At 44.1% G+C, this 24,233-nt stretch overlaps 1 protein-coding gene across 8 annotated transcripts in view; it reads left to right on the top strand.

The window, feature by feature from the left end:
* Positions 1-24,233, top strand: part of ZCCHC2 (zinc finger CCHC-type containing 2) — a 61,507-nt gene that overhangs the window by 11,843 nt on the left and 25,431 nt on the right. For 4 of the 8 annotated variants that reach the window (XM_070050074.2, XM_089305004.1, XM_089305003.1 and 1 more), the window contains exons 2-5: positions 8,765-8,876; positions 11,590-11,666; positions 13,798-13,869; positions 17,630-17,742. In XM_070050074.2, coding sequence (XP_069906175.1) covers positions 8,765-8,876; positions 11,590-11,666; positions 13,798-13,869; positions 17,630-17,742 — 374 coding nt within the window. The remainder of the gene's footprint in view (positions 1-8,764; positions 8,877-11,589; positions 11,667-13,797; positions 13,870-17,629; positions 17,743-24,233) is intronic. The other 4 variants (XM_089305005.1, XM_089305006.1, XM_089305007.1 and 1 more) reach the window with 2 other exon arrangements.

Raw genomic sequence — 24,233 nt, 5'->3', positions numbered from 1 at the left:
TGCATTTTTCCTGCTGAATCACCTTATGCCCAGATTCCTAATTCAGCCAAACAATAGGTGAGTTACATGGAGCATGAGCCTGTGATTGTGTAGAAACCCCTGTGATGCTGTTTCTGAGCCGTTGGTGGATTGGTCTTGTGGTGGATTGGTCTTGCACCTCTCAGCACAGCTGTATCACTTCACCCCAGAGCTTGCTTTCCATCGGGTGCTATAGGTGATTCAGGGCATTTCTGTGAGTTGGGTTTGCCATTTCATTGAGTAACGAAACTTTTACCTCTTTTATAGCTTTGCAGTTAGAGGCAGGTGATAAGTTAATTCTTAAATTCTTGTTTTCCTTGGTCGTCTTCCACAAAAACAGATTAAATTTGACATATCAACAATGTTTCTAATAATCATTTTGTAACATTCAAAGTAAGATTTTCTATGAATCTTGGTTATATAATGGCATATGCTTTGGTTGTAACTTTGGTTATTTAAAGAGAATTTAAGATGCATAATGTAACAAATAACCCCAAAACTTAATGACTTAAAGCACAGTATTTGGAGCAAACATCGTGATGCAGTGTCAAGCCATTGCTTGGGATGCTTGCATCTCGCATTGGTGTGCCTGGGATCAAGTCCCAGTTCTACTCCCCATTCCAGCTTCCTGCTGAGGCGCAGCCTGGGAGGCCGTAGGTGTTAGTTCAAGTACGTGGGTCCCTGCCACCCACGTGAGAGACCCAGATGGAGTTCTGGGGTCCTGGCTTTAGCCTGGCCCAGCCCCAGTGTTTGTGGGCATTTGGGGAGTGAACTAGCACACAGATGGAGGATTTCTCTCTCCGTTTTCCCTCTATTACTCTACTTTTCAGTTAAACAAAAATAGTGAAAATTTTAGAAGACAAGTATATTATTACCATCTCTTAACAGTTTTATGGGTCGTGAATTTAGATCAGTAACTAACATCAGGGGCATGTCTGTGCTCTGCGTGTCTGGAGATGGAGTTGGCGCCTGGATGGTGTCTCTTGTCCTCTCTCTTCATTCACCCAAAGGTTCAAGAATCCAAGAGGCTGTGAGTACCTCAGCTTATCCAAATGTTGCTGCCATTGCAGTCTGTTTGCCACACAAGTCTAACCCAACCCAGAGCCACTGGATGGGGAACTAGTTCCCACCTTTCACTGGGAGGATGTTCAAACAATTTTTGGCTATCTTTTATCTGCCACAGAAGATTAATAGAACATTGTTATATGCCAGTGTTAACTTTTTTTTTTGAAGATTTATTTATTTGAGAGGCAGAGTTAGAGAGGGGGACAGAGAGAGCGTGCTTCCAACCACTGGTTTACTCCCCAAACAGCTGCAACAGCAAGGGCTAGGCCAGGTCCTAGCCAGGATCCAGGAGCTTCATCCAGGTCTCCTACATGGGTGGCAGGGGCCCAGGCACTTGGGCCATCCTCCACTGCTTTCCCAGGTAGATTAGGGATGTGGATTAGAGTGGAGCAGCAGGGGCAGGTGGCTGCTTCACTCCCTGCACCACAACATCAGCCCCACATATGATAATGTTAACTTTCTAAGTTTGTTTGCTGAGTGCGAAAAGTTCAGATGATAGCAAATTTAGTTTAGTTTTTTTTTTTCAAAGATTTATTTATTTATTTATTTGACAGGTAGAGTTACAGACAGTGAGAGAAAGAGACAGAGAGAAAGGTCTTCCTTCCATTGGTTCACCCCCCAAATGGCCGCTGCGGCCTGCACTGCACCGATCCAAAGCCAGGAGCCAGGCGCTCCCTCCTGTTCTTCCATGTGGGTGCAGGGCCCAAGCACTTGGGCCATCCTCCACTGCCCTCCCGGGCCATAGCAGAGAGCTGGACTGGAAGAGAAACAACCGGGACTGGAACCTGGTACCCATATGGGATGCCAGCACCGCAGGCGGAGGATTAGCCAAGTAAGCCAAAGCTTTTTTTTTGTTTGTTTTTAACAACTAAAAAAAATATTTCTGCTTTAGTTTTAGTTTAGTTTTTTTTTTTAATATTTTATTTATTTGAAAAGCAGAGATATTGAGAGAGAAGGAAAGAGATCTTCCATCCGCTGGTTCACTCCCAGCTCCAACTCCAGCTCTGCAACAGCTGGAGCTGAGTTGATCCAAAGCCAGGAGCCAGGAGCTTCCTCCAGGTCTCCCACTTGGGTGCAGGGCCCTGGCCTTTGGGCCCTCCTCTGCTTTTCCAGGCTCACTAGCAGGGAGCTGGATTGGAAGTGGAGCAACCAGGACTTAACTGGCCCCCATATGGGGCCACTGCTGGCGGAGGCTTAGCACATGCCACAGCGCTGGCCCTTCTGCTTGTTGTTTTTTGGTGTTGGACACGTGTTGGTACTTTAAATATTTATATTCCACATGAAAGTACTACATGTAGAATATCGATAGATGAGCTAATATAAATTCTGGATACAGTTTGGCCTTTGCTAACAAAATGAGGCAAGTGTAACTTTCATTCTAATTGTGTGTTTTCAGAGAAGAGCTTTTGTTTTTGTTTTTAGGGTCATTTAGCCGCATTTAAGAAATTTCAAGTGTGCAATTGTGATGACTGTAGCTGTGTAAAAGTTAGATCTGAGTGATGTGACACTTCCCCCGAGTCACATGACGTGTGGCTCATTGGTACTACCCCGTGCTGTGCTGCTGGAGGAGGCCTGCTGTGGTGCAGGAACTGCCACCCTTGGGCGAAGAAGGGAGAACACCACACGTGCTAGGGGCTTTGTGTGACACTGCATGCTTTGGCAGGCTTAGAATTTTAAAACTCTGACTTCTTAATCCAAGCAGAGAAAAATACCATGGTCCTGACACTTCGACCTAGTCTTTGTAAAATGCTGTTCCTGGTGTATCATCCATATTGAGTGTTCAGGCGACTGAATTTACTAGGCAAAGTGGGTGTGATTCCTTTCTGTACAGTTAATGCCCCACCCCCCACTGAAAGGGGAGGCCTGTGTGACAAGTGACAGGTAGACAGCCAGTAGCTGCTGGGGCCAGTGAACGCCGCAGCTGTGATCTCTGTGTCTCGGGAGACCAGGTCTGTGTGGATTTGATAAAGCTTCTGAACCATCCTAGGTGGTTTTGTAGTATTGATTCATGCTGAGAGTGGAAGGAAAAACAATTAGTAGATTTTTCCTGGGATGGTGAACTTAAGTCTTCGAATAGAAACTCAAACTCTCTTTTTCTTACCAGGTTATTAAACAGGAGGCCTTTCCTTGTTTAGTAAATTGTGGGGTTTTTTAAAACATTTTTTAGATTCATTTGTTTATTTGAAAGAATTACAGAAAGGAAGAGACACAAAGAGTTGATCTTCCATCCACTGGTTCACTCCCCAGAGGGCCACAACAGCAAAGGCTGGGTTGGGCTGGGGCCAGGAGTTTCATCCCTGGTCTCCTACACGGGTGGCGGGAGCCCAAACACTCAGGCCATATTCCGCCATTTTCCCCAGCACATTAGCAGGGAGCTGGATCAGAATTGGAGCAGCCAGGACATGAACCAGCACCCATATGGGATGCAAGTGGTGGCTTCACCTGCTATGCCACAATGCTGGTACCAATTTGTTTTTTTTTTTTTTTTTAGATTTTATTTAATTACTTTAGAGTCAGAGTTATATATAGAGAGGTCTTTTTGTTTTTGTTTTGTTTTGACAGGCAGAGTGGACAGTGAGAGAGAGACAGAGAGAAAGGTCTTCCTTTTGCCGTTGGTTCACCCTCCAATGGCTGCTGCGGCCGGCACACTGCGGCCGGCGCACTGCACTGATCCGAAGCCAGGAGCCAGGTGCTTCTCCTGGTCTCCCATGGGGTGCAGGGCCCAAGGACTTGGGCCATCCTCCACTGCACTCCTGGGTCACAGCAGACAGCTGGATTGGAAGAGGAGCAACTGGGACAGAAGCCAGTGCCCTGACTGGGACTAGAACCTGGGGTGCTGGCGCCACAGGTGGAGGATTAGCCTATTGAATCGTGGCGTGGCGCTGGCCAGAGAGAGAGGTCTTACATTCACTGGGTCACTCCTCAAGTGCCTGCAACGGCCAGAACTGGGCCAGTTTGAATCCAGGAGCCAGGAGCTTCTTCCGAGTCTCCCACACAGGTGCAGAGACCCAAGCACTTGGGCCATCTTCTACTGCTTTCTCAGGCCATAAGCAAAGAGTTGGATCAGAAGAGGAGCAGCTGGTACATGAACTGGTACCACAGGCAGAGGCGTAGACTACTGTGCCATAGCACTGGCCTCCGCAAGTTGTATTCTCAAAGTTAACTTCAAACTCTGAAAATATGATTTTGATTGTGAAGCAAAGTACTTTTTCATGGTTGCTTCAATATAATGTTTGTGGAGGCAGCATAAATACTTTGATTTTTTTTAATGTATAATATCCAAAGAAACTTAAGTTTTTGATAGTAGAATGAAAATATGTCTATTTTGGTACAAAATTTTTTTCAAAATGCATGAGTAATTTTTTCATAATACTCATTTTTATTTTTTATTTATTTTAAAAGATTTTATTTATTTATTTGAAAGTTGGAGTTACACAGAGAAAGAAGGAAAGGCAGACAGAGAGAGGTCTTCCATCCGCTGGTTCACTCCTCAGTTGGCCGTAACAGCTGGAGCCACGCCGATCACAGCAAGGAGCCAGGAACTTCTTCTGGGTCTCTCACGTGGGTGCAGGGACCCAAGGACTTGGGCCATCTTTTTTTTTTTTTTTTTTAACAGGCAGAGTGGACAGTGAGAGAGACAGAGAGAAAGGTCTTCCTTTTGCCGTTGGTTTACCCTCCAATGGCCGCCGCGGCCAGCACGCTGCAGCCGGCGCACCGCGCCTATCCGAAGGCAGGAGCCAGGCGCCAGGTGCTTCTCCTGGTCTCCCATGGGGTGCAGGGCCCATGCACTTGGGCCATCCTCCACTGCACTCCCAGGCCACAGCAGAGAGCTGGCCTGAAAGAGGGGCAACCGGGACAGAATCCAGTGCCCCGACCGGGACTAGAACCCAGTGTGCCGGCGCCACTAGGTGGAGGATTAGCCTATTGAGCCGCGGTGCCGGCCATTGGGCCATCTTGTACTGCTTTCCCAGGCCGTAGCAGAGAGCTGGATCAGAAGTGGAGCAGCTGGGACTCAAACCGGCGACCACATGGGATGCTGGCACTGTAGGCCATGGCTTTACTGCAATGCAACAGTGCTGCCCTCAATAATACTCATTTTCCATGATCTTTTTGAAGACTTATACTCGTGGAGTTTAAAAATTTTTTGTAAAGATTTGTTTACTTGAAAGGCAGAGTTACAGAGATAGATCTTCTGTTCTCACATGGCTGCAATGGCCAGTGCTGGGCAAGGCTGAAGCCAGGAGCCAGGAGCTTCGTCTGGGTCTCCCACATGGGTGGTAAGGGTCCAGGTATTTGGGCCATCTTCTGCTGCTTTCCCAGGCGTGTTAGCAGGGAGCTGGATCACAAGTGGAGCAGCGAGGACTTAACTGGCATCCGTATGTGATCCTGGCTCTGTAGGTGGTGGTTTAACCTGCTGTGCCACACCTCTGGCCCTCAAAATATTTTTTGCGCCAATATAAACTTATCTTTTCATTGAATTTTCCATAAACTTTTTGAAGTCCTCTTGTACACAACAAAGGTTGCTATTTTATCCCTCTTGCATGTATAATTTGGTGGTGTCAGACACACTCATGCTATTGTGTAGCTATCACCATGTCCATCTCTGGAACTTGTCATTCCAAACAGAAACTCCGCAATCACTAAATACTTCCCTTTCCCCCTCTCCCTGCAGCCCTCGATGGGCACTGTTTTACTTTCTTTATGAATTTGATTCAGTAGCTCACCAAAGTTGAGTTGTATAATATTTCTTTTGTTGTGTCTGGCTTTCTGCACTTAGCATACTGTCTTCAAAATTCATTCATGTCAGAGCAAGTATCAGAATTTGATTCCTTTGTATTGCCTAATACAGTCATATATATATATATTCGTATGTATATCACATGTATTGATTTGTTGATGGACGTTTGAGGTGTTTCCACCATGTGACTGTTTTAAATAATCCTATGAGTGAACTTGGCTGCACAAAGTATGTGTCAGTCTCTGCTTTCAGTTCTTTGGGATATATGCCTAGAAGTAGAATTGCTGGATCATGTGGTAATTCTATGTTTAAAATTTTAGGGGAAAAATTAAAAACTTTTAGGGAACCATCAGACTTTCTCATAGTAGTTGCTCCATTATGCATTCTCTTTGTTAGCACACAAAGGCTGTAGTGTCTCCACATCCTCACAGGTACTTTCTGTTTTTTTTTTTTTTTATTAATAGACATATTAATGGATATAAAGTGGTATCTACATGTAGTTCTGATTTGCATTTCCCTGTCAAAACTATTGTAATGAAAGATTATATGGTCTGAATATATATAATTTATTATTTTGTTAAAGAATTCACATCCATGTTTTTAAAAAACAGTGCTGTGAAGGTTGGGAAATGGCCAGCCTAAGTGATTGAGAAGGTGGCTATGGGTTGCAGAGGCTGTTCCCTCCTGCTCAGGCAGTGCTACGCTGTGCTTCCCAGGCAGCTAGAGGACATGGCCCCTGAGCCTGGAGCCTAGTGCCCGAGAGGATCTGATCTGGGGCTTTATTCCCAGACACAGAGCTGGTGGCTGGCAACCCCCACCCATTGGAGGCCAGGATGCATGACAGACAGCAGGACAAGACATTTCAAGTTGAGATTCTTGGGGAAGCTTTGGGACTTTTATTTTGCTTCATTTCCTTTACACAATAAAGAAAAAAATCAGTGTATGTTTTACACTGCTGATTTTTTTTTAACTTTTATTTAATAAATATAAATTTCCAAAGTACAGCTTATGGATTACATGGTTCCCCCTCCCCCATAACTTCCCTCCCACCCACAACCCTCCCATCTCCCGATCCCTCCCATTCCATTTGCATCAAGATTCATTTTCAATTATCTTTATATACAGAAGATCAACTTAGTATATATTAAGATTTCAACAGTTTGCACCCACCCAGAAACATAGTGTAAAATACTGTTTGAGTACTAGTTATAGCATTAATTCACATTGAGCAACACATTAAGGACAGAGATCCTACATGAAGAGTAAGTGCACAGTGACTCCTGTTGTTGACTTAACAAATTGACACTCTTGTTTATGGCGTCATTAATCTCCCTAGGCTCTTGTCATGAGTTGCCAAGGCTATGGGAGCCTTTTGAGTTTGCCGACTCCGATCTTATTTAGATAAGGTCATAGTCAAAGTGGAAGTTCTCGCCTCCCTTCAGAGAAAGATACCTCCTTCTTTGGTGGCCCGTTCTTTCCACTGGAATCTCACTCACAGAGATCTTTCATTTAGTTTTTATTGATTGATTGATTGATTGATTGATTGCCAGAGTGTCTTGGCTTTCCATGCCTGTAATACTCTCATGGGCTCTTCAGCCAGATCCGAATGCCTTAAGGGCTGATTCTGAGGCCAGAGTGCTGTTTAGGACATCTGCCATTCTATGTACACTGCAGATTTATAAAGGTGTAATTGGTTCTTGAAACTTGAGGAGTTTTTTTTTGTTTTTTTTTGTTTTGTTTTGTTTTGTTTTTTTTTTTTGACAGGCAGAATGGACAGTGAGAGAGAGAGACAGAGAGAAAGGTCTTCCTTTGCCGTTGGTTCACCCTCCAATGGCCACCGCCGCCAGTGCGCTGCAGCCGGCGCACTGCACTTATCCGAAGCCAGGAGCCAGGTGCTTCTCCTGGTCTCCCATGGGGTGCAGGGCCCAAGGACTTGGGCCATCCTCCACTGCCTTCCTGGGCAATAGCAGAGAGTTGGCCTGGAAGAGGGGCAACCGGGACAGAATCTGGCACCCCGACTGGGACTAGAACCCCGTGTGCTGGCACCGCAGGCAGAGGATTAGCCTATTGAGCCACGGCGCTGGCCTTGAGGAGATTTTGATGAGTAGTGTTTTAAGATTCTGAGCATGAAAGGAGGTAAGGTGTGAGTTGTGATGGAAGACGGCTATTTGATCTTTTGGCTTACCCAGTGTATTTTAGCAATAATAGGTTCATGGCAGTGCTTGAGCTCTGGAGAGCTGTGTGTAAGGTTGCCATGCTTTTTATTTCTCCCAGCCCAGATCTCCTGGGAGGAAAATTTAGTTCAGTTACTAATGTTTGAGCAAACTCAGGGATAGAACAGCTAGCTGCTGTTAGTTGACGTCCCTTTAATGGTAAACTCACTGTCCATACATATTCTTGTTGAGAAAGATTTAGCCTATATTGTTGATACCTTTTATACAATTTTTTCCTAACAGAGCATCTTGTTAGACAGGCACTAAAACCAAGCAATGCACTAAAATTGTATAATGATGATACAAGAAGAACAGCGCCCTTATGTAAGGGAGGCTTGTGTCAAGGGTAACTTCTGCTATGAGTACTCCTTTGAATCTGATTCACTGTAGAAGAGAGTTGACATCACTGGCAGCTCTGGATAGTCATATGCAATTTTGCTTGTTTTCTCTTAGCAATATGCAATTTTTTATGTCCCAAGATAGTGGGGGTAGTAAAAAATTCATAAACTATTGCAGCTAAATGAAGGTTAACACTGTGATACTCCTTTTACTTGTTGCTCCGACACTTTGCCTTTCTGCTAGTAGCTTGTAATCACCCACTTGATCTCTAAAAACTACTATTAACATGGTTATTAAAGTCCTGAACTCGACTCTGGTTTACTTTTAGGGCACTTGCTATTACTCTTAGGTCTGTGATATGGATTAAAATGTCCCCCTCTTTCTCATTTAGAACGACTCTGCTCGTGGTGATTACATGCAAAGTAATGAGACCAATTTAATAGAACAAGCCCCAGTACCTCAGGATGGACTTCCCATGGCGCCTCACAGAGCTCAGCGAGAAGGTATGCTGTAGCTTTTGCAAACTTCAAGCCCCCACTGTGGGAAGATTGCAGGGTGCTGTTGATGCTGATCAGCTCTTAACTCCTCAGTCTCCTTTGGAGCAGAGAGGTCCTGCCACTGCTAAGTGTCGCTCTAAAGCCAGTCCTCCCACTTCTGTCTGCATCCTGGGCTCCTCGTGCTCCATAGCCCTTGGCTTGTCCTAGCACACGGTGACTTCTTCTGCTCAGTTGTCTTTTTGGCTGTATCTTAAAACCTGTGTACTTCTAGAGGACAAGGACTTTATCATTTTCCCAAAGTATTCAGTGTGGTAGTTTATCTGTAGAATGTGCTCAGTGTCTGCTGAGAAAAAAAAATAAGTTTTACAGAAGTGAAGAAATGTCCTATGAATCTATTCTTCCTGCAATAATGCATCTGGGATGGAGGAGTGAGAGGACATTGCCTTCTAAAAAGACACAAATTCAGATATTCTCTGTGCATTTGGAGAGTCCATTAACATGTACTTGGAGAAAAATGGAAATGGAAGATGTTGCTTGTTATCTGAGCTTTGGAAGAGCCAAGGAGATGCAGTGAACATTACACCCAGTTACAACAATTTTGGATTTACATCAGTATGTCTCCTTTTTGTCCCAGTAATAATCTTTTCTGTAGAATTCGTTTTTTCTCACATAGGCAAAATAGGGCTGGAAGTTTAATGTTAAAAGCCATGGACTTAATTACCACTTCCACTCAAGACGATCATAGTACCCCCATCTCTCCAGGTAAACTGTTTGAATCATAGACTACTCCATCTAAGCCCGTTGAATGCACGAGTAACCTAAAGCAGAATCTGGTTTTACAGTGAAGGTTGTCCTTATTTTTAAATACATAGATTTTAGAAAAACATAAAGATTATATAAAAATGCTAGCAATACTGTAAGGTGGTATTTTCTTATATTGTAAATTAAAAAAAAAATGTGTGGAGGCTCTCATTATCAACCATTCCTCACCATTCCTCTCCTGTCTTGGCTTACCTTCATTCTGATAGATAACAGCAAGTGTAGCTTGAAATTGAGGCTGGAGCTATTGCCTGATTTCCATATCATGTAATGTCATAGTGACTTCTTTGCTAAGTCTGAGATCTGACCAAAAAAACCTCAAGGTCCCCCATCCTAAGCCTAGTGGTTTACACACAGGTCAGAGCCAGGAGCCTGGAATGCAATCCAGGCCTCCCTCACGTGGTGTCAGGGATTCAAGCCACCATGTGCTCCCTCCTAGGGTGTTCATTACAGGAAAGTGGATCAGAAACGTAGGAGCTGGGACAAACCAGGCACTCCAGTATAGGCTGCAGGCATCCCAAGCCGTAACTCCAATCATTATGCCAAAAGTGGGCCCCAGAAGCCCCACTTTTCAGTACTTAATTTACCTGCAGTAGCTTTTGGAACCAGCAGAGCCTCCCACCTGCGCTGTGGCCTTTGTAACATTGCACAGGTCTGAGGAGAGACGGGCTTTTCACCTGACTTTTTAAGATTTTCTTTTGTCTGCACCCTCAACATTTCTGGCCCACAAAGGGAACTTGTCCCAGAAAGCCACACCACACACTCTGTTTGGAGAGCTGCCCCACAGAATACTAGTAGTGATGCCTCCTTTGTTTATATGAGCAGCTGCTTCTCTGCATCTTCCTGTGTCTTGTGCGTACTGCCTTCTCATTGCCCACCTCCCATGGCCTATGACGATCTTATTTCCTCCTCTGTACTTCTGTCACTCTATATAATGTACTTCATCCATTGGAGTTTCTTCTCAACTCAGGCAGAACTACAGCTTCTCCTCTTTCTCATCTCCTGCTCGCCTGAGCCCCACTGCAGTAATTTTCCTTCCTTCTTCCCTGCGGCCTTTATCATTTTCATTATCATCAGCCTCTGATCTGACTCCGCCTGGTATCCAGCAAGGACTGTTTCCTCTGTTACACCCTGAGCAGCGATCTTTTTTCTTAGGTCCTTGTAGTGTATTCAGTAGGTTGGCTTTTTTAACGTGATTTATTTCCTAATATGTAGCACTTTTACTAAAATACTTTTACTAAAGAAGATATAACAGAAGTGGTTGGAGCGTTTGTCCCTTTGCTTACTTTACGGTTATCTAGTTCAAGTTACACTAACTGCTTTTAAGTTTAATGTCATTCATGTCCACTATTTGATCTCTAAAATTGCAAAAAATTTTGCTACGATAATCCTGCACAGTTCATTATATTGTTCAGGTTTTATTATAACTTATCATTATATGATTTTAAGGGCCATGTTTGAGAAAAGCATTTTAATTAGGCAGAAATTGTCAGCTTGTTATATTACTTCTAATACTTTAATTAAAAATAAAACTAGGTATTTTCTACTTTATACTTATTAAGTATAAGTAATTGAACCATGAATAAAGTACTTTATTCGTGGTAATATGAATAAGTGTTTAAGATTATCATTTAGAAAACTATCTCCAGGCATCTTTATTCTTTGTGTCTTTTTATCATTGGTGTCAGCAGACTTAGGGGTGAGTGGAATTAGAACACATTACTTCGTGGAGGGACGGGACCACTGCTATGCTTCTGTTGTTCATTTTAAGACTTAAGGCCAGTAGTAAAGAAGAAAGTGACTTGTTAAGCACCTGTCAAATTATAGGGTTATTTAGGTAACTGAAATGTTTATCAGGTCTCTGTAGAACCAGTCAGCGTATTTTTTTTTTTTCTTTCAGCTGTACACATTGAGAAGATAATGTTGAAAGGAGTCCAGAGAAAAAGGGCTGACAAATATTGGGAGTACACTTTCAAAGTAAGCTAAATCACTTGGAAAAGATACTCCATTACCATGTTAAATAACCTTTGGAAAAACTTATGGCAGGTTTGCTAATTCAAGGAGAAAAATTGTGTATTTATTTGTTTTTAATTAGGGAAATGTATTGTTTAGTAGATACTGCATGATTTGCCAAGTCTTTCTTTTTAAAATTGTATCACATTAAAATTACTCTGGCAATTTATTTAAAAAGAAATAAACCTTAGATTTAGGGAGACAGTTAAGTGGTAAGATGTGTCTTTAAAAAGTAAACATTTTCACCATTATTTTAAAAATACAGGTCGTGGGTGTTGTCTTCCCTTTTTCTCCTTCTCTCCTTTCTCCTGGACATTTTCACTCTTGGTTTGTTGCCTTAACTGTCATTGCTGTCTGTCGTCCGTCCCTCAGTCAGTCAGGGTCTGACTCACCGCCCAGCTCCGCTCAGCCCTCGTGCTGTTACTCCCAGGATAAGACTCTGCAGGTCTCCTCTTAGCCTGCCAGCTGGATTCTTTGTTCACATCTTCCTTGTTGCTCTGTGCTGGGGCTTCACTGACGAGCCTTTCTCCTGAGTTTGGAGGGCATGCACCCTGGAGCCACGTGGATGCCACCGTGTCCCTGCTTCCTCAGTGCTGTTCCTCCCCAGAGGCATTGCTACCACGGGGTAGCTGCATCTCTCTCTCCTGGAGTCCCTCCCTTCCTCCTTCATCTCAGGATAGCACCCTCATGGCTCTCACAGGTCTTCCGGCGGCGATCACCTGGCGAAGAGCAGGAGTCTTCATCCTCTGCCATCTCGTGTCCGACCTGCTCAGTACAGTTGTTGGGTGCACTTCAGAACTCTGCCTTCTGCTCCGAGGGGAACATGTCCTCAGAGTGTAGACTTGGAGACCTCATCTGCACGTGCCTCCCTTGCTGCGCGTGTTCGCTGTGCTCTCTGTACTCAGCCTTGCCCGCTCTCCCTGTGTCGCTGGAGCTCACAGCGGGTTCCCTCCCTGGCTTCGCAGTCCCTCACAAGAGATGCTCTTCCCCTAGAGGGAGGCGCAGCTGGCATCCTGCTCAGACGCTGCCTCCTCTGAGGGCCTTCTTGGCACCTCCGTTACTCCGCCTCTGCCCTCCTCTTGTACCGTGCCCTGTTCATTTTCTCAGGAGCAGTGATCGCTGATGGAAACTCTTAAATGTCTGTTGCTTTATCTGTCTCCTGAACTAGGCTGAACTCAACCAGTGGAGGTTTCAGCTGTCTTGTCCGTTCCTGTGTCCCCTGACATGAGAGTCAGAAGAGGGCCTGGCACAGGTAGCTGTGCAGGGAGTGAGGGCTTTGAAGATCATTTTAAGCAGTGAGTCAGTTAGTGAGAGCTTTGCCTGAGGGTTGCTAGATCAAACTTGCTGTGCATTTTCAGGTGTCTGATTCTTTATATGATTAGTTGGCAAGGCCTCAGTATTAGCATAACCCAAATACTCACCTAGCTCAAATAATTATAGGATAGAAATTGCTAGAGGGCCGCACTTGAGTGCCTTGCACTGCATGATAAACGTCAGTTCCAGCTCCTGTGCTTGCTTAGGGCCACACCTCAGGAAGCTGAACCCTTTTGAGCTTTAGTTTCTGTTCCTGGAAAATGAAGGGAACAATAACTGCCTTGTAGACTCTTAATTAGATTGTAAAGATCTGGGGTAAAGATGGAACGTCTATCCCATACAGATGTGAAGCCATGTGACCAAAGAGGGGTGGTAAACTCTGTTACTTTTGTTACATTTAACCTGTGTCAGAAGACAGAGCTGTTATCTTTTGGGGGACATAGACCTGTGCAGGTAGAATTCTACATTCTATAATGTCACAAAAAGACGTGTTAGACATTTTCCTTTCTGAAAAATTACTGAAATATAATCACATTGTAAGAGAGCTTAAGAAACATGCAATTTGAAAGGCGTTATTAGAAAATTTCTTTAGTAAAATATGGCAATGTACAGTTATTTTTAAAAATTTTGGAGAAATTATGACAATGTCAGATTAACTATATTTTTGATTATTAATCTTAATAAAATTTAGGTAAGGCCATTTGTTTGACACCAGACTTTTTTCTAGCTAGATCCTGCCTAAGGAATAACCATATAATATGTGTGTTTTTTCTTAAATCAGGTAAATTGGTCTGATCTTTCAGTCACAACAGTAACAAAAACCCATCAAGAACTGCAGGAATTTCTACTGAAGGTAAAAGTATAGATTTTATTGTTAAAATGATTTTTACATAATATACAGAATCCAACACCTTAGTGTCCAAATGAACATGAGTTATGAAGCTTAGGTCCCAGCTGGTTCAGAACTCAGCAAACCTGAGTCTGAAGAAAACATCATATCGTCTAAACCAAGTCTTCTTATCTTGTGATAGCAGTGGAGGAAATGGTGAAGGGGTTTCCACGTACTCAGACCCTGCAGCTCTTCAGCTCCCCTTAAATATTTCTCCATTCCTTCCTCTTGAGTTCCAGCTTCCTCCACCCCCACCCCATCCCTGCCATGAATTAGGCTGTCTAAAATATTGGGACTAAGAAGAGAATGGGAACATCTTACACGCACTTGCAGAGGTGAGAGGTATCTTAGATCATTTTGTTTTGATCCTCGCCTGCTTTTTTGTTTTGTTTTTAAAGATTTATTTTTTTATTTGAAAGGCAGAGTTGGAGAGAGGGAGAACCCTCATTTGCTAGTTCATTTCCAGAATGGCCTCAACGGTGTCAAAACCAGGAGGCAGGTCTCCCACATGGGTGGCAGAGGCCCTGTCACTTGGGCCATCACCTGCTGCTTTCCCAGGCACATGAGCAGGGAGCTGGATCAGAAGTGGAGCATCTGGGACTCAAAGCAGCACATCTGTTGAGAGGCTGGTGTTGCAAGCTTAACCTGCTGTGCTGCAACGCTGGCCTCTCTCTTGCTGCTTATATCCCAGTTTGATTTTATTGAAAAAGTATGTGGGTGAAATGTGAAAAGGAAAGAATAGTTTTAAATGATCAATGACTGTTTCTCAGCAGATATTTTAAAATTTATCATTAATTGAGAGACAAACAAAAATCCCCAGAAATAGGAAACATCCCCAACTCAGTTACTGAGTTGGGACAAATTAATTATTGAACCTGTAGCATCTGAAATTTTCAGGTCAGGTCTGGTTTTTGAGTTGTCTTTTCATCATGTGTGGTTCTGTCTTTTCTTGGAGCTCAGAGCTGGTTTCTGCTCGGCTAGCAGAGTTTTGAGTGGTGTGAATGATGCTGCTTCTCAATGACCAAGTGTTGGTTCCGCTGGATTTCCCTCTGGATGAGGTGACTCCCAGGGATGAGTTGGGTGGTCCCATTTTCCTGGGCCCTATTTTCAACCAGGTTCTCTCTGTAAAGGGCTGGTATTCCTTCACTTAATCAAGTTGGTAACATGCATGCTTTTGAATATGGGAGTAGGTTGGCTGTTGGTGGTGTTCATTTTCGGTCACTGCAGGCCACGTCCCTTTGCCCTGTCAGCTCTGGACGGTGGGTGAGGAGGAAATGGTGGACAGTGAGTTTGTGCACACCAGCTCCCCTCTGCTCTGCTCAGTCATGGCCCCAGTCAGAAATGCCAGAGTGGCAGCATCCCTGCTGATGAAAGTGAACTCCTGGCTGGCATGTTGGGGGGATTAGGCAAGACTGCCCCCCCTTCTCACACACACACACACACACACTCAATACTCACACGCTCACACTCACTCGCCCCTCCACAAACACTGTTCCTGTCTCTTGAAAGAATACTTTATCAAAAGGTGCGGCAAGTCAGCATGACTGGGCTTAACTTGGGTTTGGGAGCAGCCTGCATTCATGTCGCTTCCTCCCTCTGCTGTCCTTTCTGTGACAAGACTCCTGGAGACATTGCAGGGGTGCAGATCTGAAGCTGAGGAGTCTCGCAGGGGGATCTAGTGCAGCTGCCTTCCCAGGCCAAGTTGCTGGATGCTGATTTGTGGGGCAGGGTGTGTGCCAGTTGCCTGTCCCTCACCCTAGGAGCACTGATAACAGCATCTCCTTCTTACCCTGGATTTCTTGCATTAAGCTGAAGCCGTTGTGTGTCTTGACAGAGTTCATTTTTTCAGTCACAATTTTCCAAAAGCTTAAGTGCCCCCCCAAAAAAATTCCCCAAATAAGTTCACACTTCAGAATCGTGGTATTTATTGACCTCCCTGTTTGGCCAGTGATAGATTATAGTATTTTTCTAAAATGTTAGTTACATGAACCAGTGGGCGACATTGTGTTCTTGGAGCAGTGAACTACCTGTGGTAAGACACCCTTTGAAGTGTACTGTCCTCCTAAAGCCATTTACACACTCAAGAGCTGCCTGTACCTACCCTTGACAGCACTGGTGCTGCGTGTGGAGCTGTGTTCTTGCGGGCTGTGCTGTGCAAAACGAGTTCCAGGCAGGGTCCCTTTTCTGTTTAAGAACCTGGCCCCCCTACCTGCTTTGTCGTCTTAAAGTGTCAGCTCCTCGCAGTGGGTTGGAGCTGCTTCCCTTGCTGCCGTGTCCTAGAGCCTAAACTGGTGCCCAGGACAAGGTAGATGTTGGAATGCTTACGTACTGAGAGATTGAGTAAGTGAGCAGTGCTTGGAAAATTCAGCAGTAGTGAGTTTTATGGGTTGCTGTCCACTGGGCCTAGTTCCTACAGACAGGTTTGTGGTAGCCAGGTGCAGAAGCATTTCCTTACTCTGAGCTTGTGCTAAGGCTGAGCCAGACTCTGTCAATGTTGACAGGAACCGTTGGTGATTGAGTAGTTGAAAGTAACTTCTCCACTGAAGCTGGTTTTCTTTGGCTGTGTACAGATATTTAGTAGAAGTCATGTTTTAATAAATTGGTAATATCACACATGTCTACTGTCAGGAATCTATTGAAATGTTAATATCAAAGCATAAATATTGGAAAGAATGGGATTTCTTTGTTTGGAGAATGTTCTTCCTGTTAGTGGTCAGAGGACATGATCCCTGTGTGGAATGCCAGCAGAGCTGTCCGTCCTAACCAGGCTGAGCAGAGTCCCAGCAGGAGCCCTGTTCCGACACATGGCACAGTCTGCTGTGCCTGACATCAGGGAGTCCACTATGCCTTTGTTAACTTTTCCATTTCTGAAGCACAGACTCAGAATGCTTATTTTTTCAAAAGAAAAAATTACTTTGGATTTCTCAAATTGGAGCTCAATATGTAAAACAACAATCTATATTTGTTTTTACATTTCTGTGGCTCCTTAGACACTGCGTTGCTTCCTTAATTTTAGTGAAAGTGCCAATAATTCAGGAGTTAGTAGGAAAGATTAGTTATCAAAAGTCAGATTTAAGATTGAATTCTTGAAAGAAAGACATGGAACATTTATTTTACAAAGAATAAGTTTACTGCGGATCTTTTAAAGTTAAGGTAGCTAACTAAAATGAAATGATTTCTCATGGTCTCCAGCCCGTTGTGCTGCAAACACTTCTGTTGCACTGAGGAAAAGGTTACAAACCTCTAACTTGTGTTTCTAGTGCGGGAAAATTGAGAGCTTTCTCCTTGCGTTTGTGCTCAGTTCTTTATTTAGTACATAGCATTCGTTGGTAGTCTGACACTACCTGAGATTAAAATGTAAAGCAGAAGGCGTAAAAAGTGGTAACTCTAACGACAAAGGTAACGCTTTCAGAATACTGTTCCAGGATAAAAATAACATTAATTGTGCTGTGCAAAGTGTCGATTTTCACTAGAGAAGCCCAGTGTGGGTGTCACTCCAGGGTGGCCTGAGTGTGTCTGGATGCACATTGATGCCGTGGCTCATGGTGTGCCGTGGCGAGCCCCAAGGTGTGCACAGGAGAGTTGAGTGGGAAGCTCTGTGGTGCTTCAGGGTGGGCTCCTGTGTCCTGAAGATTTGGAAAAGGTTCCTGGTTTTGTGTATCTGATCTGTAATATATTTGCCAGAAATGAGAAACTTAACACTGGACATGATTTTCTTTTCTAGCTTCCAAAGGAATTATCTTCAGAGACTTTTGATAAGACCATCTTAAGAGCCCTGAATCAGGGTTCCTTGAAAAGGGAAGAGCGGCGACACCCTGACCTGGAGCCCATCCTAAGGTGAGCGTTACTGATGAGGTAACCAGCTGCTTGGAGTGACTTGTTAGAGACACCACAGAGATGCTTCCTAAAATGCACATTTTATCATAAGCTATTCAGGCCTACGCTCATGATGAACGATACTCAACTAATTTTATTATTGTACTCTTACAGTTCTTTCGTTTCATAAAATTCAGTTGTTTCTAAAGTTGGTAATTACTGGTAAAACTGCTTGTTTTCTCCTTAAAATGTTAATTGAAAGAGGCCTTTGTCCAAGAGTGTGACTTTGAGATAGGTTCTCTTTTAAGACCCCGGTTCTTCTGGAGCCCAGTGCTATCATCAAGGCCTTTGTCACTGTCAGGTTGTTGGGCCTTTGGAAAAACAGGTATAGATGAGAAGAGCATTAAGTATACTGTCAGAGACACAGATACTAACTATATCTCAGGTTAACTCCCAGAGCCTCCTTTGTGTCTGCAGAGAGAGGAAGAAATTGAAGATACAGGGGAGAGGGTAGCTGGTGGCATGAGGTCCCTGCAAAGGCAGGATTTATGTGAATTATAGGTAAATTTACATGTTTTGTGATGAGAAGTTGAAGGATCTTTTGCATGTAATGGCTTAGGTTCTCTCTAAAGAAGAGTTTTACTTAGGAAGGAGGTGGGAGCAGGCTTTAGCCTGGTGCTTGTAAGATACCAGCACCCAACATGGGAGTACCTGGGTTCAATTCTCAGCTCCAGCTGCCCACCAGTTGCCCTGGGAGGGAGCAGGTGATGACTCAAGTAGTTGGGTCACTGCTACCATGTGGGAGACCTGGATTGAGTTGCCTGCTCCCTGGTGCAGCTGTGCCTGCTGAGCACACCATGGGGATGAAGCAGCAGGTGGCAACTCACTGTCTGCCTCTTAGTGAGTTAAGTAGAAGCAGTGCTGGGCCCTGTGTGGTTTAGCGAGGCTTCAGTGAGACTTTAAATGAGACTTGCTCTTGCCCTGTGACCGAAGGGGCCCCAGTTTTGGAAGCAGACGCCCCGAATGAGAGAGTGCAGAGGTGTGTGTCTTTCGCTGTACTAGTGCCCTCTACCCCGGAAGGGAACTGGGCCCAGTGAGTATTCTCAGGATGGCTGGAGCCACGAAGGAGGGTGAAAATCTGCCTCTTAGTGCAGATGAGTAGAAATCTGAGGGGAGGGTATTCTTGTTGTATGGCGAGATCCAGGGCACGACTGTGGGAGTAAATGACTAGGATAAGACAGCCAGAGAAGGTCATTGGGGAAGCAAAGAGCCTGCAGTGTCGGATGGATCACCCACATGGTCATGAAGGCCAGCAGTGGGATAGAGGATTTGGAGTGGAGGAGACAGACCGATGCCAACGTTGAATAGGAATGTGGGAGATTGACCTAGGTTGGCACATGTCATGTACTCGGTGAAACTGGAAGAGAGTGGCTGGATTCGGGTTCAGGCAGTGCGCGCAGATGCATGCTGGGAGGGTGTGGGGACTTGCGCCTTCCACCTGCACGGCTGCTGGGAGAGCTAGAGCTTGTTTTCTGGTTGGTATAAGGAAGTACAAGCTACGTTTTCTGAAGGTCTAAATATGTGGGGAATCTCAGGGGACATAGTGCGAGGGTTCAGAGAAGGAGGAAGAGAAATGGCGGTAGCAGAGCACATGCTGGGAGGCCACAGAGGCCATGTTGCGTAGTAAGGCCAGCAGCTGGCAAGCACTCAGGTCGTCATACAGAGAAGCAGCTCAGGAGGAAGTGCTGCTGCTGCAGTGCCGGCTGGGAGTCCAGCAGCGGGACGCCGTGCACCACACTGGGCGGGAAGTAATGAGGGCTCCAAGTGGCAGCCTCTGGTGTGTGTCCAGCAGCAGAATGTGACTCTTGGGGCCAGCCTGTTGATGCTCATTGTCACCCTGTCCATGCTGGCTTCAGTGTGTGCTTTGATCCCAGCTGGGTCCTGTGTACTACTAGGCTTCAGGGTCAGATGAACATCATGAACTTGACTGAGGTCACATGGCTCTACTGATTGTTCCAATTGAGAGTGATAAGATATAACACACTTTATTTACTATGTGTTTGTACACAGGGCTTGGTACAGAACCATTCAGTTTATTTTGAATAGCTTGGGGGCTTTCTTGGTAAATCTAACAGAAGCTCAATAAAGAATATTGGGGGAAAACAGAAAAGTACTTTTGACAATTATCCAAATAACTATTATTGACACTTTTATTTTTTTTCCTTTTATTATTTTTTTTGCCTCTAGCACTTGATTTTGTAGTTTTATATTCTGCTTTTCCCCTCAAATGATAAGCATTTTCTATTTAATTCTTCAGAAGCATTTTGAATAGCCACAAACTATATCCCACCTGGCTCTGTAGTCCTTTGACTATCTCCCTGTTGTTGGGAATATTCATAATTTTCTGTTTGTTTTGCTTTGATTAAAAATAAATCTGATCAATTTTGTGCCCCAAAACATTTTCTAGATTTATGATTACCTACTGAGGAGAGGTTCTTTGAAATCAGTCTGTTGGAAAAAAAAGATCCTGTGAGGATCCTGACAGGTTGTTCTCATGAGAAGTCACGGAAGGAGCGGCACACACTCGGGTTTGAATTTAGCTGCTCACCACAGCTTGGCTAGCTCCGAGTATCATCATTAAGAACATTTGTTAGTTTGATGGGTGAATGGTTATCCCATTGGCTTAATCAGTGAAACTCAAGATCTTTTTGTAAGTTTAGCCGGTAGTGTATTTTGTGGGATCAACTGTCCTTTATCAGTTTATCTTTTTGGATCTTTATGGTTTTGGTAGAGTTCTTTTGCAATGTGTATTAATAGGTCTTTCATGTTACAGTATTCTTCAGTCAGCTATGATTGTTAAAATTTGAAATGCATGATTTCTCAGGCTTTGTTTTGGTGTTCACGTTAATCTTTCTCAAGATTAGAAAGTCATTCCCAGGTTGTTGTGAAATATTAGGTACATCTGAGTAGCCAGGTAGAAAAAATTTAAGTTACAGCCATGTGTCATTCTTCACATAAAAATTATGACGACTCAGGTAAACCAAGAAAGAAAACATGAAACTTAGATATGTGTGTGGTAGATTTTTCTAAGTGTCACACACAACACTAGAAACTGTTAAAGAGAATCAGATTCAAATTCTGAAAAATCAGATTTCTGCACTCTAAAACAAAGTGAAGACATCTAAAATTTAGTGCAATGTTTCTTTTGCAGCAATTCCTCTCATATAAAAATGAACTCGTAAGAATCGGTAAGATATTAGAAACTAATAGTCTGAATGAAGCAGTGGGCGGGGGAATGGGAGAGTTATGAACAGACAGCATAGAGCAGCTGAAATTGTAAGTGGCATTTAAACATGAAAAGATGCTCATAATCTGAAACTAAAAGAGAACCCTGAGTTTTTGTTTAACCTATGGAATATGCAAAGATCAGGAAGTTTGCAAGTGCTTTTTGGTGATGAGGAACATAAATTGCTGTTATTTGACAATAGAAAATTTAAATATGAATAACCAGGGCAGCAGGTGAAGTGGCTGCCTGCACCTATACCAGACACCAGCATCTCATATTGGCATCCTTTCCTGTCCTGGCTGCTCCATTTCTGATCCAGCTCCCTGGGACTGCACCTGGGAAAGCAGCAAAAGATGGCCCAAATGATAGGGCCCCTGCCACCCACATGGGAGACCTGGAAGAAGCTCTTGGCTCCTGGCTTCAGCCTGGCCCAGCCATGGCCCTTGTAGCCCTCTGGGGAGTGAGCCAGCGGATGGAAGATTGATTCTCTCTCTCTCTCTCTTTCCCTAACTCTGACTTTGAAATGAATAAATAAATCCTTTTTAAGAAAAGAATGACCTTTGAATACTAAACATTTCTAGTTATTAATCTCACGGATTCATTCCCTCTTACATGCAAAGATGAATGTGCAGGGATGTTTATTGTAGTGTTTTTGACTAAAAAAGACAAAATAAATTACGATGTTGACTTGGTTACCATAAAGTAGGGAGAGCTTGTTTCAGGAAAATAAAAGCGTTTATTTTATACGGTAATATACTAAAAGGGGTTGTATGTAGGGGAAAAGAATGGCCTGAGAATAGGAGTAAGACTGACTTTTGGCCATATATATTTGCACACCATGTAGTTGAAAAGTTGTTTCTTATTTATTTGAGAATGCGGAGACACAGAGAGTTCTCATCTTTTGGTTGGCTCCCAAGATGCCTGTAACAGCGAAGGCTGGGCGCTGAGTCCAGGGCTGCCATGTGCGTGTCAGGGACTTGACTCTTGGGCCATCACTGCTGCTTCCCAGAGTGCACTTTAGCAGGAAGCTAGAATGGGGAGCGGGGCTGGGATTCGACCCCAGCCTTCCTGTATGGACTCTAGGCTTTTTTAATTTTTATTTTTTAAGATTGATTAGGTGAAAGAGTTACACAGAATGAGAGAGAAAGAGAGAGAGATCCTCCATCCACTGGTTCACTTCCCAAATGGCTGCAATGGCCAAGGGTGCACCAGGCCAAAGCTAGGAGCTTCTTCCGGGTCTCCTATGTGGGTACAGGGGACCAAGGTCTTGGGCCAATCTCTGCTGCTTTCTCAGGTGCATTAGCAGGGAGCTGGATCAGAAGTGGAGCAGCCAGGATTCCAACCTGCATACCTATAGGATGCCCGTGCTAAAGCTGCTTAAGCTACTGCACCACAGGACCGGCCCCAGGAATCCAGGCGTCTTAACTGCTGAGCTTAACGCCCTCCCCTGTATTATTAAGAAAGCTTTTAAAGCTGTCTCTCTTTAGAAACTCAGTTTACTTTCTGTGTGATAATTTACTGTTTTCTTTAATAATTTTGGAATTCATTGTGTTAACACCAAATAAAGCCATATGTAAACTGACTTCTCTTTCCAAACACTGAATGAATTCTTTATTAGTGCTACCTTACACGAGAGGGCTTCAGAAAGTCCATGGAAAACATGTTATAAAAAACCAAATGTATGGATTTCAGTGTTTCACACTAAAATTTACCTTTTCATTCCATTTTTTCACGAATGCTTTAAAGCCCCTTCACAGGGCTCCTGGTTATAGGTTCCTAGATACGTTAACATCACCTCTTATTTTTGTTCTTGGATCACATTTCCATGATTTGTACTTTATTAACAGCTGGTAGATCTGGTTTTTCCTGCCCCTTAAAATACTCATTCTTAGATGTTTAATCTGTAGCTTAGCTATTTTAAAACTTGATGTATGCATGTTCTAGGAGATGAGTTGAACCATGAGGTTCAAGTCTTAGTAATACTTATCATTTGTATTTATTATGTTAAAATTGATTTATTCACTTGAAGGCAGAATGAGAGAGACAGAGAGAGACTGACACCTATCCATGGGGTCACTCTCCAGTGGCCAAGGCTGGGTCAGGCCAAAGCCAAGAGCCAAAAACTCCATCCAGGTCTCCTATGTGGGCAGTAGGGTCTCCACCAAGTACCTAGGCTGTCATCTGGTGCTTCCCAGGCACATTAGCAGGGAGCTGGATCGGAAGCAAAGCAGCCAAGATTCAAACCGGTGCTCTGATATGGGATGCGAGGCATCACAAATGTTGGCTTAATCCTCTGTACCACAACACTGGCCCCATACTTGCAATTTGTAAAAAGTCGTTGTTGATTCCTATCTTCTTTAACCCCTCTCCCTGCTGATAATTATGTCCTAAAGTCAGTCCATGGGACAGAGTAAGGTAGACACCAGCATCAGCTTGGGGCGGGGGAGCTCACAGGCTGGAGAAAGCACCTAGGTGGAGTGAGGAAGCCCTTCTCTCCTTTGGGGAAGGCTTGACGCATGTCAGAGCCCAGCTTGGGGCAGGAGGGCAGACTCGTGCAGATCCCGTGCAGCCCAGCACTGGAGCCAGACCTCTGCACACTGCATAGTTTTTTCTTTTTCTTTTAAAGATTTATTTATTTGAAAGAGTTATACAGAGAGAGAAGGAGAGGCAGAGAGAAAGAAAGAGAGAGAGAGGTCTTCCATCTGCTGGTTCACTCCCCAATTGGCCGCAATGGCTGGAGCTGTGCTGATCCAAAGAGCCAGGAGTCAGGAGCTTCTGCTGGGTCTCCCACGTGGGTGCAGAGGCCCAAGGACTTGGGCCATCTTCTGCTGCTTTCCCAGGCCACAGCAGAGAGCCGAATTGGAAGTGGAGCAGCCAGGACTTGACTGGCACCCATATGGAATGCCAGCACTGCAGGTGGCGGCTTTACCTGCTACACCACCGCCCCGGCTCCAAGGAAAGTTTTTTTTATAACACATGTGGTCCACAAGCTTTTATACGACCCCTTGTATATATTTTTCCCAAATGAAAATATCGTATATATACCTCCTGGTCATTTGCTCTTTCATTATGTGTCTGAGAACTTGGGAACTCATCAGTACCTGTGAAGAGATTGTTGCTATGTTTTTGGTTTGCTATGTAGTGTTCCATTTTTAGCTGAACCATAATTCAATTAATTGACATTATTGCCACTGTAGTTGTTTGTAAATATTTTCAAACCACAATA

The sequence above is a fragment of the Oryctolagus cuniculus genome, chromosome 10 (assembly GCF_051225735.1).
Source record: "Oryctolagus cuniculus isolate XC-2025 breed Fujian yellow rabbit chromosome 10, ASM5122573v1, whole genome shotgun sequence".
In the NCBI taxonomy this organism is placed as follows: Eukaryota; Metazoa; Chordata; class Mammalia; order Lagomorpha; family Leporidae; genus Oryctolagus; species Oryctolagus cuniculus.
The sequence above is the reverse complement of the archived record's forward strand: the minus strand, read 5'-3'. Positions and strand labels throughout refer to the sequence as shown.